Genomic DNA, 12076 nt, shown 5'->3' with positions numbered 1-12076 from the left:
TATATCTATATATCTCCTATATATATCTTATCTATATCTTATCTATATATATATATATATATATACTGATTTAAAATTAGTGTCATGGGAATCTAACAACCAATGGCATTGCAGTTAAAATGAACAGGAAGGTTATCACACTGGTAGATGCATTAGTCATTCCAAGTGCTTTAAGTATATGATGGATTTTTATATATATTATCTTCATCAAAGCGAGGTAATAATTGGTATGCCCTTTCAAACAAGGCAACCCACTGGTGAGTAAACTATTGGAGGATATATTGTATCGTACTGGATGAGTTGAGGGTCTGTTTTAGAAGTGGATGAGCCATGATGTCCTGAGTAAATGGTAATAAATCTGCTTCAATAGGGCCTCCTGACTCTCTCTAGCTGATCCATGATAGAATAACAAGGACTATCAGGTGTTTTGTGAAATATTTAAAGGTTTTTTTCAAGTTATTTTAAACAGACGGTAAGCAATCTTTCCACCTCAGAAACATCTCATAATTTGATTGTAATTGTCTCATGGCATCTTAGAGAAGGTCAGCCATGACTGTAGCTATTAAAACAGATAGTACAACTTGATAATAATTATGCATGGTACATTTATGTTTAATTAAATTTGAGTTAAGTTATTTCCCTGTTAAACAATATAATGCTTCATACGCCATTTATTAAGACATTGCAGAGGTTTCTAAACATCCATTGTAACTTATAAAGGCCATCCAAATAATTAACTACACAGTATTTATTAACTATTTAGAAATTATTAACATTAGTAGTAACTTTCTAATTAAAAATTGCTTAATCCATTGTTTATAACGAATTTCACTGTGAACAGTGAAAAAACTATTAGCAACAATTGAATTATATATTAATTTAGCATTTATAAATCATGGTTATTACAAGTCTTACCAAACAGCTTTCTGTTTGAACCACAGTCTGGAGATGTAAGTATTAGGCCTCACTGATATGCCACCTGAGGGTCAAGATTACTGTTTTAGGCTGAGGTGACCAATGACTGTATATTATGTCCATGATCAGTATGTTTAAAGGTTTTCATTTTAATATCTTACAACTTAAAGACAGGTTCACATTTTTCAATAATGTCTCTCTAGTCAGGTGCCAGCAATGAAACTTGCTGTAATCATTCCTAAAAATAGACAAATCAGTTGGGTATCTTTGAAGCTTAGGTGTTTTAGTACAACATTTTTGCTTTGTGTTACTAGCGTTCCGCTGAAATTGTATATGAACCAGAGAGCAGACTCTGCTCACTGGGTCACACTGTGTTTGGCAAGAAATCCAGTCATTACTATCAGTCCTTTCTCATTATGACTTTGGAACAGCCTGCCTGAGGAGAACAACCCATCTGAATCAGTATCCTCTTCAAAGTGAAAAATCCTCAAAAAGGGGAATTCTAGTATCTTTAAACCTGGGGCCTATATCTATATGTTTTAAAAACTTATTTAGATGTTTAAAAAGGTTTTGAAAAAAGGTCTCTCTCTCTGGGAATGGTTTCAATAATGTTGTCAGACACTTAGAATAACAAACTCAGCCTGTCAGTGACAAAAACAAACACTTGGTGGACATCATTTTGTTGCCCCAAAGGATTTTCTTTCTTCCAGCCATTTCAGCTGTGTCAATCCACTGGACTGATTCCAAAACCTTTGGTTAACATGAATCATTTACACACTAAAACATGTAAATATAGGGCTTAGGTTTAAACATATTAGAATCCCTCTCTAAAAGTTCTTTAATATTGCTACAATATTCATATCTGATCTTGAATTGCATTTCATGCAATCTCTACATTAACTTTCCTTTCATTTTCCGCCTGCTGTGCTTTTGGCTTTTCTGTCAGATGATTTTATGCTTTCAAAAAGTATTGGTCCTTTGTTTTTATATTATTCACTTCCTGCTATTAGTTTCAAAAGACAAAAATGTGTTTCAATGTTTAACTTAATCACTATTTTGACCAGCCTTTCCTCTCCAAGTCTAAACAACACAGTGAACATCAAATGTTTCTTTCACCAAAAATGTACCGTCCACCCTAACACAGTCACAACATACTGCATCACTCAAACACAATTAGTTCTGTAAATGACCTTTTAATCAAAGATAATTATTTTAGTAATAAATAATTCTGTGCTCTTGTGCCCTCTAGCCCTAAAGTAGCAAAATATAGTGTTACATCTCTGTTGCCGATAGCGGCATTCTCCCTTTACTTGTCATTGTCAATGCAACAGCTGGATGAGAAATGTTTGCTTTTAAATAATGAAAAAAAGCATTAAAAAAAATCCATGTTCCTCACATATCCTCAATGTAATGCCAGGACTCCCGTGTAAAAGAAATTCAGAATCTCAATGGGAGTATTCCTGGGAAAAAAATCAAGTTTAAAAAAAGTGTCAGAAATAGAAACAGTAACTCAAGGAAGAACAGACCATGTAAACAAACACAAAGAAAGCTGTGTTTAGGAGATTCACGGATGCAAAATCAGACAAACCATAACATTTCATTTGATCTTTTACTAGTTGTGCAGTGTAAGGAAGGGTGTCACAGTTGGACTACCTACTTTCCTTTACATGTTAGTGAAGCAATGAAAGCTGCATTGCGTATATTCAGTTTGCTGATGTGGACAAATACCCCATTTTTATTTAGTTTTGATTACATTTCTCTTCCTTTATGTTCAAACTAAAATCAACAAATATACAAACGGTTCATGTCTCGAGACCTAAATTTCCTAACACTTTGTGGTTTACATTCAGGAACATTCATGTTGAGTGAAAAATGAAGCAAAAACCAAACAAAAGACGAGAGAAAAAAAAAAAGAAAAAAACCCCAAACATATTCACAATAATTATTAAGACTATCCATTGCCATACAGTTATCATATGTTACAAGTTATTACTAGTTTCTAGCAGTCCAGGCTCACTTCCAGGGTGATGAGTTATTATAGTTTCTCCTTTGAGGGGATCCAGATATAGGGTCCTGAATGTTCCTCTATGACCTGTTTGCAGTGGTTATAAATGTCCTCTAAGGTGTCTCCTTGAACCAGGGCTGCAAAGCAAAGGGAATTCTTTATGTACTATACAACTTTGTATGTATGGAGGACTAAACCTGACTTAAGTCAAATAAATAAATAAATAAATAAATAAATAAATAAATGTATAAATAAATGTATAAATAAATGCATAAATAAATAAATGTATACATAAATGCATAAATAAATATATAAATAAATGCATAAATAAATAAATGTATAAATAAATGCATAAATAAATAAATTCATGAATAAATACAGGAAGAAATAAATAAATGCTTAAATAAATGCATAGATAAATAAGGGTCCCAGGTGTGCTGGTGGTGTGGTTTGAGAATCCCGTTTGGAGAGGGGTCCTCGGCCATGTCCGCTAACCAGGAAAAACATTCTGCTCATTGATTCAAGTCATGTGTATTCGTTTTGATGTGGCTTGAACACCTCTATCCACACGGGTATGCCTCTCGCCTGGGGCTGCGACCTGCAAACCACTGTTAGACGAGCGCTACAGAGCACAAATCGTCCTGAAGTGCATGGTGTCGGTCTCATATCTTTGTCGTGAATGTCTGTACTCTCAAACAACTCATGGGTGGAACAGTCTGAGGCATTTGTTCAGAGCAGCGTGGAGACCGCTGTTGGCTGTGGCGCTGAGAGCGCAGCGTCCAGGTTAACTTGTGACACCTGTTACCATCGAGTATTTCTTTCATTCCGCACTGCGTTCAAATGGTTACTTAAAGCCATCGCTCCGAGCCGCATACATCGTTATTAAGCTGAAGCCAAGTCAGTGTGAAAACTGTATACACTGTCATACAGCCTGCTTGTCAAACAGTCTGCAGAGTACGTTGACGTCAGTCAGCTGTGGCAAAGCGTGAGACGTCCAGATCAACCTGTGATACAAACACCTGTAGCGACCGTCAACCGTGGTTCATAGGAAAGCCCAGACATGTATCTCACTCTTCTCAAGGTATAACGACGAATATCAGAAGGGAGAGTTTGACTCCTCACCAGAAGTTAGGGCAGGTGTCAGCAAACTTCACTATCAAAAGAGCCATTTTTGCCCCCCCCCCCCAAGTCCCTCACCACAAAAATCTGTCTGGAGCTGCAAAACATATTTGTGAATTATAATAAAGGTTACGCAGTCTAGAAAGTCTAACTTAGCCTATCAAGTTTCTTAATAAGCCAAAATGAACACTAATGTATATTTTTACATTATGTGGGAACTCTGTAGTTGGCTACTTATCATTACAGTAGAATGTACTTGAACTTGGCATTTCCATTTCAATGATGCCATGTTTTGGTGCATTTATGATATAAAAGAAGTAGCCTACAATAAAAATGTGAAAATTTACCAAATAAAAAGTAGCCTCCTTTGATAATAAATAAAACACATAGCGGCAGGCTGGATTCAAAACCAGTACAAGTATATAAATACATTTTTAAAAAAAACACAGGACAGGTTACATTTCATTTTAGTCCACTTCAGTGAGTTAATTCTATTTTTTTTTTATCCTCAACCATATACAGCGATCAACCCCCGGGCTTGAGGATAAAATACAATGCCGTTAACTCAGGATCATTCAATTAATCACAACTTGATAAAAACAGATACAATTCTGTGTGTAGGCTGAACATTTTACGTTGGAGAATATCAGAATCACTGTCGGCCTAAAACAGTGATGATGATGAAAAAAATTATTAATCTTTATGTAAAGAGGCGCGCAGGGAGTTGCTGCAGAGGTGTAAAATAGCTTACCTGTTTGCCAAAATCTGACATGCTGCATGTGGTATTACACCACATGTGTTAGTCTACTGCAGGGGTCGGCAACCCAAAATGTTCAAAGAGCCATATTGGACCAAAAAAACAAAAAACAAATCTGTCTGGAGCCGCAAAAAATTAAAAGCCTTATATAAGCCTTATATGAAGGCAACACAGGCTGTAAGTGTATATTAGCTATATTAGCCTACTATCAAAATGACTAAGTAGGCTACAAATACATAATGAGCATTCATGATTAAATGTTTATTTTCCCTGCGGCGCATCCTGGAGAGAATGACACACCACTTGACTATGCTGTACGATATTTGGTGCTTTAAGTTTAACTTCCATTACAATATAAATGTATTATATTTGGTTGCATTGATGAAATTATAGAAATACAGTAAAGAAATCAGATTTTTTGTGTCATTTATTCATTTAAACACTTCAGCACAGCGGGACAGATGTCCTCCCCCCGTGTTTCACGCCTTTCAGTGGTATTAATTAGATAATTTCTTCTTGCGGCCCATCAGAGTTCACATACCTGCATAACAGCGCTGTCTGTTCGATATCGATCACATCACACGACTCATCACAGGCAATTGAGTACGCTGGAGCTGAATTAATGTCCTTGATTTGCCAATTGGTGATGTCGCCTGCCATTTTAATGGCCCTTTCTTTTACCGTCTTTGTGGAGAGAGGCATGTCTTTAATTTTCTGGATTATCTCGGTTTTGTTTTTGAAGTCTGAAAATAGGTGCTCTGATATTTTGATGAATGAATCCTTCATGTAATCACCATCCGTGAATGGTTTTCCACGCTTCATTATCTCTCGGGTTGCAACAAAACTTGCAGCAGTAGTGGAGTTTGGAGATGCAATCCACTTCTTAAATCTACCTTTGCGCCCCTCTTATTTCTCTAGAAGTACTGCAATCGCACTTTTTCTCTCACTCCCAACTGGGTAGTCGGCTGCAAATTTAGCATGCCTTCCCTGGAAATGTCTTTCCAAATTACTCTTTTTGTTGTTCGACAACTTCTCATTACAAAGCAAACATGCAGGCAATCCGCATTGGCAATGAAAGCAAATGATTCGGTCCATTCTTCCTTGAATCCTCTGTTCTCATCAGCTATCTTTCTCTTTTTCCCTTTGGGATCCATGGCCCTTGACACATCCACCGGTTTGTTTACAACAGCCACCTGCCTGGCACGGCGCCACGCTGAAACGTGTGTCGCAGGCTATGACGCAAATCTTAGTTGACAGAAATGTTGAAATTTAATATTTATTATGCACATTTTTACAGCATTGGAAAACGTTAAGAGTGTTTGTCCTCCTACAGAAACCATATTAAAACAAAAAATATATCCCCCCATCCATTTTCATACATTTTTGAAGAGGCTCCAGGTAGCCACTAGGGGAGCGCTAAAGAGCCGCATGCGGCTCTAGAGCCGTGGGTTGCCGACCCCTGGTCTACTGTGTGGGACTACTTTTGTGAAGGCTGTGACAGCTAAAATAAAGTCCTACATTACTGACATTACTGTTTTCTTTCCTTTTGTAACAACTGTGGCTCCCTCTTGGTACTGTGTGAGAGCGCACATAAGGGCGTGCATTGCATTGAATGTAATATTGTCCACCATGTTGACATCTGTTGGATTTGTTTTCTGCTGCAACACAGGGCTGGTGTGTTGCCCATGGGTTGATTTGGTGGTTGTAAATGATGACAAGTGGGGAACACAGCCACAATTCAAAAACGTGGATACTTCACAAACTGTTCAACACAGTAGCAGAAAAGAAACAAAAACACACACACACACACACACACACACACACACTTGCGAGCCCTGTGAAGGGGAGGGGGAGTCAACCTCACCCTTCTGATATTCGTCGTTATACCTTGAGAAGAGTGAGATACATGTCTGGGCTTTCCTATGAACCATGGTCGACGGTCGCTACAGGTGTTTTGTATCACAGGTTGATCTGGACGTCTCACGCTTTGCCACAGCGGACTGACCTCACGCTGAGTTTGGGCTGGATGTCAACGTACTCTGCAGACTGTTTGACAAGCAGGCTGTATGACAGTGCATTCAGTTTTCACACTGATTCGGCTTCAGCTTAATAACGATGTATGCGGCTCAGAGCGATGGCTTTAAGTAACCATTTGAACGCAGTGCGGAATGAAAGAAATACTCGATGGTAATAGGTGTCACAAGTTAACCTGGACGCTGCGCTCTCAGCGCCACAGCCAACAGCGGTCTCCACGCTGCTCTCGAGCTGCTCGGCGTGAACAAGTGCCTCAGACTGTTCCACCCATGAGTTGTTTGAAAGTACAGACATTCACGACAAAGATATGGGACCGACAATATGCACTTTTGGACGATTTGTGCTCTGTAGCGCTCGTCTAACAGGGGTTTGCAGGTCGCAGCCCCAGCATCTCTGTGTGGATAGAAGTGTTCAAGCCACGTCAAAACAAATAACGTTACACATATACATGACTTGAATCGATGAGCAGAATGTTTTTCCTGGTTAGCGGACATGGCCGAGGACCCCTCTCCAGACGGGATTCTCAAACCACACTACCAGCACATCTGGGACCCTCGCCAGCTAAAATGAACGCCAGTTAAAACTGTCACAGCGGTCGAGGCCATTAAGCTAACTGGAGCTGGTTTGCAACGTTACAGGGAGCAAGGCTTGGGATTGGGAATCGTTTGCTTTTGTCTGGCTCTCCGATTTGACCAATCATGCTCTTAACTGAGGTTAGGACCTCCTAACTCATTAACATATGGACAAAGAAATACAGAAATAAATAAATGTAGGTGAACAGAAATGTAGAAATAAATATAAAGCATTTATTTATTTATTAATTCGGTTATTCATTCTCTTATTTATTTATTTATTTATTTATACATTTATTTCAGCATTTATTTATTTATTTCTGTATTTATTTAAATATTTATTCATTCATTTATTTTCGCATTTATTTATTCATTATTTATTTATACATTTATTTATGCATTTATTTATTTATTTATACATTTATTCATACTTAAATCAGGTTTAATCCTCCATATGTATGAAGCAGGTACATTTAAGTTTAAATCATTACATTTGCACATGCACCTATTCACTCCTGAAGCCTCATTGATATAAAGTCACCATGTACAGGATTAAGAGATTTAGAGTAAAAAAGGATCCTTTTTATCACAGTCTGTGCTTTCTATAAAAATACTCTCTTGCCATCAGAAACAATAAATATGCTATTATCATATAAAAAAAATATATGACATGGTTACACATTTCAATTTTACTGATTGCGATTTAAGATGCTGAAAGGCAATGTGAAAGGAACTGTCGACCCAAAAAATTTTAATTCAGTCATTATCTTCTCATCCCCCAGCTGATGGAAACGTTTTGTAGTCAACAAAACATGTCTAGAACTTCACAGTAAGCGAAAGTAGGAAAACCTCTTTACAATACTTGTAATAATTTTAGCATCTGCACGCTGCCAGGTGAGTACACCATTCTCACTACTGTACTATGTTAAATTTGACGAAGGCAGCAGCTGTGTTTAATCTAGGACCCAGCTAGCTTTGTGTGCTCAAATACTGTGTTGAGCATTGAGTGACAGTCACAGTCAAGCTGAATATAGAAGAATTCTTCTGTGTTTTCTGCATTTATTAATAGCCTACCTGTAAAGAATTCACCAAACTCCTGCTCCAGCCTCAATGCCCTGTCAAATGTTTTCTTGGCTTGTTCCTCTGTCAGTCTCTTATTCATGTCCCTGCACAGAGTCAAAGGACACAAATCATTACACACATGATTTTTTATTTAAACTTCAACTGTGAACAAAATTTGGATTAACACTTTCTGAAATGTGTCATTTGTAAGAGATAGCCAGAATTCGGAGGCAGCTCCAAAACTTTAGGTGACAACTAGTGCTGTCACGATACCAAAATTATGACTTTAGTACGATACCTGCCTAAAATATCTCGATACCGATACTGAAACGATACCACAGCGGAAAACTAAAACATCATCAAAAGTAATTTTAGATGACAGAATGTGGAACTTAAAATGATTTATTTCTTTTTATTATATATATTTTTTGGTAAAAGCTGCTGAGCTTTATAGCTTCTGTATCTGTATCCAAGAAGACAAGTGTCTTCTTGTTTTGTTCATTTGTCTTGTTTGCTCTCAGAGATTATTAAATAACCTGATTTTTCATTAAATGCTCAGTGCCAGTAGTAGAAAAAAAAAAATTAACAGCACATTAACTACAATTTTATTCAGTATAAAAATAATGAACATAAATAACATTTACTGTAAGTCTGGCAATTCATAAAATAAGACAATACTTTATTCGTCCAACAAAGGGGAAATTTGCAATTTGCATTTCATGTTGATATAGTTCAAACCCTGGATTATTAGCCTGCAAACTACATTAGTGCACTAAAGTACAACACACATGGCCCAGACCTGGTGGAGGTCTGTGCTCTAATCAGAGCATTTTCTAATAACATAAATTACAATATATATTATAAATTATTGACAAAACTGTACATGCTATGATTATATTACTAGTACTGATTGACTTAAAATAGATAATTAAGTGATGTTGTTGATCAGCATACTCGTAAACACCAGCGCATGTTATGGTAAAGTTCATGTTACCAGTGTGAAAACACAGTCTGATGTGTGGAACCACATCAGACTGTTAAACAGTTAGCTTTACCCCTGACTGCCTCGTGCAACTCTGATGGTAAAAATAGTTCGCTTGTCACAAAAAAAATCTCGCTTGACTTCCATCCGGGGAATATTTAACGTTATCTATCGCTAACCTGCAGCTCTTTGAACTCTTTGAACAAGTCCGCATGTCTGTCAGCTGAGAGCGGCATGAGTGCTCCTGCCGACCGTCCGAGGCTTGTTGAAGAAGTAGACGCACGGAGCGAAATATGGAAATATTTCGCTTACATGCCGATAGTAAGGGCAAACCCACGGACACCACAAAGCCGGTCTGTAAACGATGCTTTAAATCCGTAATGGACAAGAGAGCCAACACATCTGTCTCGCTCTGCTCTGACTGTCTGTCACTGTGAGACCACGCCCACTCTGTCTGCCGGCAGTGAGGGAGCAGAGAGAAGCTGCACACAGACATGCTGCCCCGCTGTCACACAAAGTTAATAAAATACCGATACTAATAAAACGTGAAAAAGTATTGTTTTTAACGGCTGGGTACCGCGGTACCTTTCTAGTATCGGTTTACCCTGCAACACTAGCAACAGCATAACCGCTAACTGCTGCTCAGTATATTCTCTGCTGTAGCAATTTTGGCTGTGGTGATTAGCAGCCGTTACCAAGTAGCTCAGTTAACTGTGGAGCCAGTCGCCCTAATAGCTGACAGAAGTCTGCACAGTCAACTACGTTCAGCTTAACCTGACACATCCACCTCTAAGTCAACATGAGACCTGACTAGGACGGAACACGGCCTCTTAGACCAACAAATGTCAATTTGAAGAAGGGGGTACAGCGCCTCTGTGATTTATAGTAGCTCCAATCAAGACTATGACGATGACAAAAAGACATCGCAAGCAAGGACAGAAGAGACATGAAGTGGCAGACGAGAGTGAGAGAGTCAGGCATCAGCAGCTGGTGAAAACAGTGTTTAAAATATTTTCACATCTTACTCTGTGAACTGAGGATTTATTTGGACCAAACCAGAAGTGATAGTGGAGACAAACCAACACTGCTCTGTAGTCCATGAGCCAGGGGGGTTGATCGGTATCATCGAGGGGACAAATGCTATCATTGTTTTTTGGCAAGGTATACACCCCTAGTACTAAAAAAAATCACGATAGCAGTGCAGGGGTGGTAGCGAAATCACTTTTTTCAGCTCATGAAGTTGCTAACCCCCTAAAATAAATTCCGTTTTTGAAATCTGGTGTATATTTGGTTCAGGCTCATAGGCTCTATTGTCAATATTCTATAATATGGTGCTTGGTATTGTTGGAAAGGGGACCTTTTAAGCTTTCATTTAAGCCCAGTACTGAATCTGTCTGACAATTTTCGCCTAAACTGTATGCTTTCTTTTGCCTCTGCGGCATGAAAGAACACCAGGGACACAAAACTCAACAACCTCAATACTCAAGGCACTCTGATGATTCAGAAAATGTACAATATACCCATACTATTTATTTGTATTTACACTTGTGCAGCCAGCACAAGTCTTCAAAATAGAATGGAGCAAATAGAATGGACAAATAGGATGGAGCCGTATTAGTTGTAAAAGTCAACAAAGAAACAGGTTGTAAAGTGAATATATTTAATCAAAGACTGGTTTGTATGTTGATATCCATTTTTTATGATCTAATCATCATCATTTTCCATGTCGTCCTCATCTTCATCTGAACTTTCTACACAGGTCGCCTGGTTTTCACACTCTGTCAGTTTACACATATCTGTGCACCTGAGGCCATTTGCAAGACACATACATCGTGGGAGTGAATATTTTTTTGTGCAATTGCAGGCGAGTAGATCCAGGACAGCTTCAGGTGCTGGCTGGACTTCCATCCAGAGCAGCACCAACTGTTCGCCTTCCTCCTCTGTCTCCATCTTCCACCCTCTGCCAACAGGGCTTGGCACTTGTGGGTCCTTTTCTAAACATCTTCTCCAAATACCAGCCTGATAGTTAGCTCGCAGTGTGTGTTGCCTTAAGCTATCGCACGGTGGGAGTTGATGACTCTCGATTTCACCTTTCTTTGCACAGAAAAGGTGGTACCTGAGCTTGTTGATCATGGTGGTTGATGCTTTTGGGGCATAGAGGACACATGTAAATGCCTCCAGTTTGTTGCTCAGTTCTGGTGAGAGGTCCCATTCCTGGCCCAACTTCAAGAATATGTCTTGTGTTTCTTTGTTGTTCATCAGGGGTGTAAGTGCCCTTGTCTTACCTTTGCCTGCAAAAGCGCTTACAGTGTCACATCCTGTGTAGGCGTGCAACCCAATGAGAGCCCTACAAGTGTCCATGCCAACAGTGGCTGCAACCTTCCTGATAGCTACCAGCTTTGTACGGCTTCTTGTTCCACACTTCAGGAACAATGGGGCCTCAATCTTGTCACAGAATGCTAAAGACATGATAAAGACATCAGTGTCTTCTGAACAGATAACTATGGATTGGTATCCCTCTCTTGCGGCATGGGCGGCATGGAGAAGTAGTCGTCCATCTGCTTCTTCTTGTTGACATTGAAGAGTTGACACCTCCTCACTGTCTAGATGTGTGATTCTGTAACATTTGT

At 38.8% G+C, this 12076-nt stretch overlaps 1 protein-coding gene across 16 annotated transcripts in view; it reads right to left on the bottom strand.

Annotated features, from left to right (window-relative positions):
* Nucleotides 1-2095: 2095 nt before the first annotated feature.
* dlg2 (discs, large homolog 2 (Drosophila)) overlaps nucleotides 2096-12076 on the bottom strand; it is a 216801-nt gene continuing 206820 nt past the window's right edge. For all 16 annotated transcript variants that reach the window (XM_030438654.1, XM_030438657.1, XM_030438655.1 and 13 more), the window contains 2 exons: nucleotides 8477-8568; nucleotides 2096-3057 (listed from right to left, as the gene is read on the bottom strand). In XM_030438654.1, the coding sequence (XP_030294514.1) occupies nucleotides 2951-3057; nucleotides 8477-8568 (199 nt within the window). In that variant the 3' untranslated portion in view covers nucleotides 2096-2950. The remainder of the gene's footprint in view (nucleotides 3058-8476; nucleotides 8569-12076) is intronic.

Source organism: Sparus aurata, chromosome 13 (genome assembly GCF_900880675.1).
Source record: "Sparus aurata chromosome 13, fSpaAur1.1, whole genome shotgun sequence".
Classification (NCBI taxonomy): Eukaryota; Metazoa; Chordata; class Actinopteri; order Spariformes; family Sparidae; genus Sparus; species Sparus aurata.
This window is presented reverse-complemented; position numbering and strand designations above follow the sequence as displayed.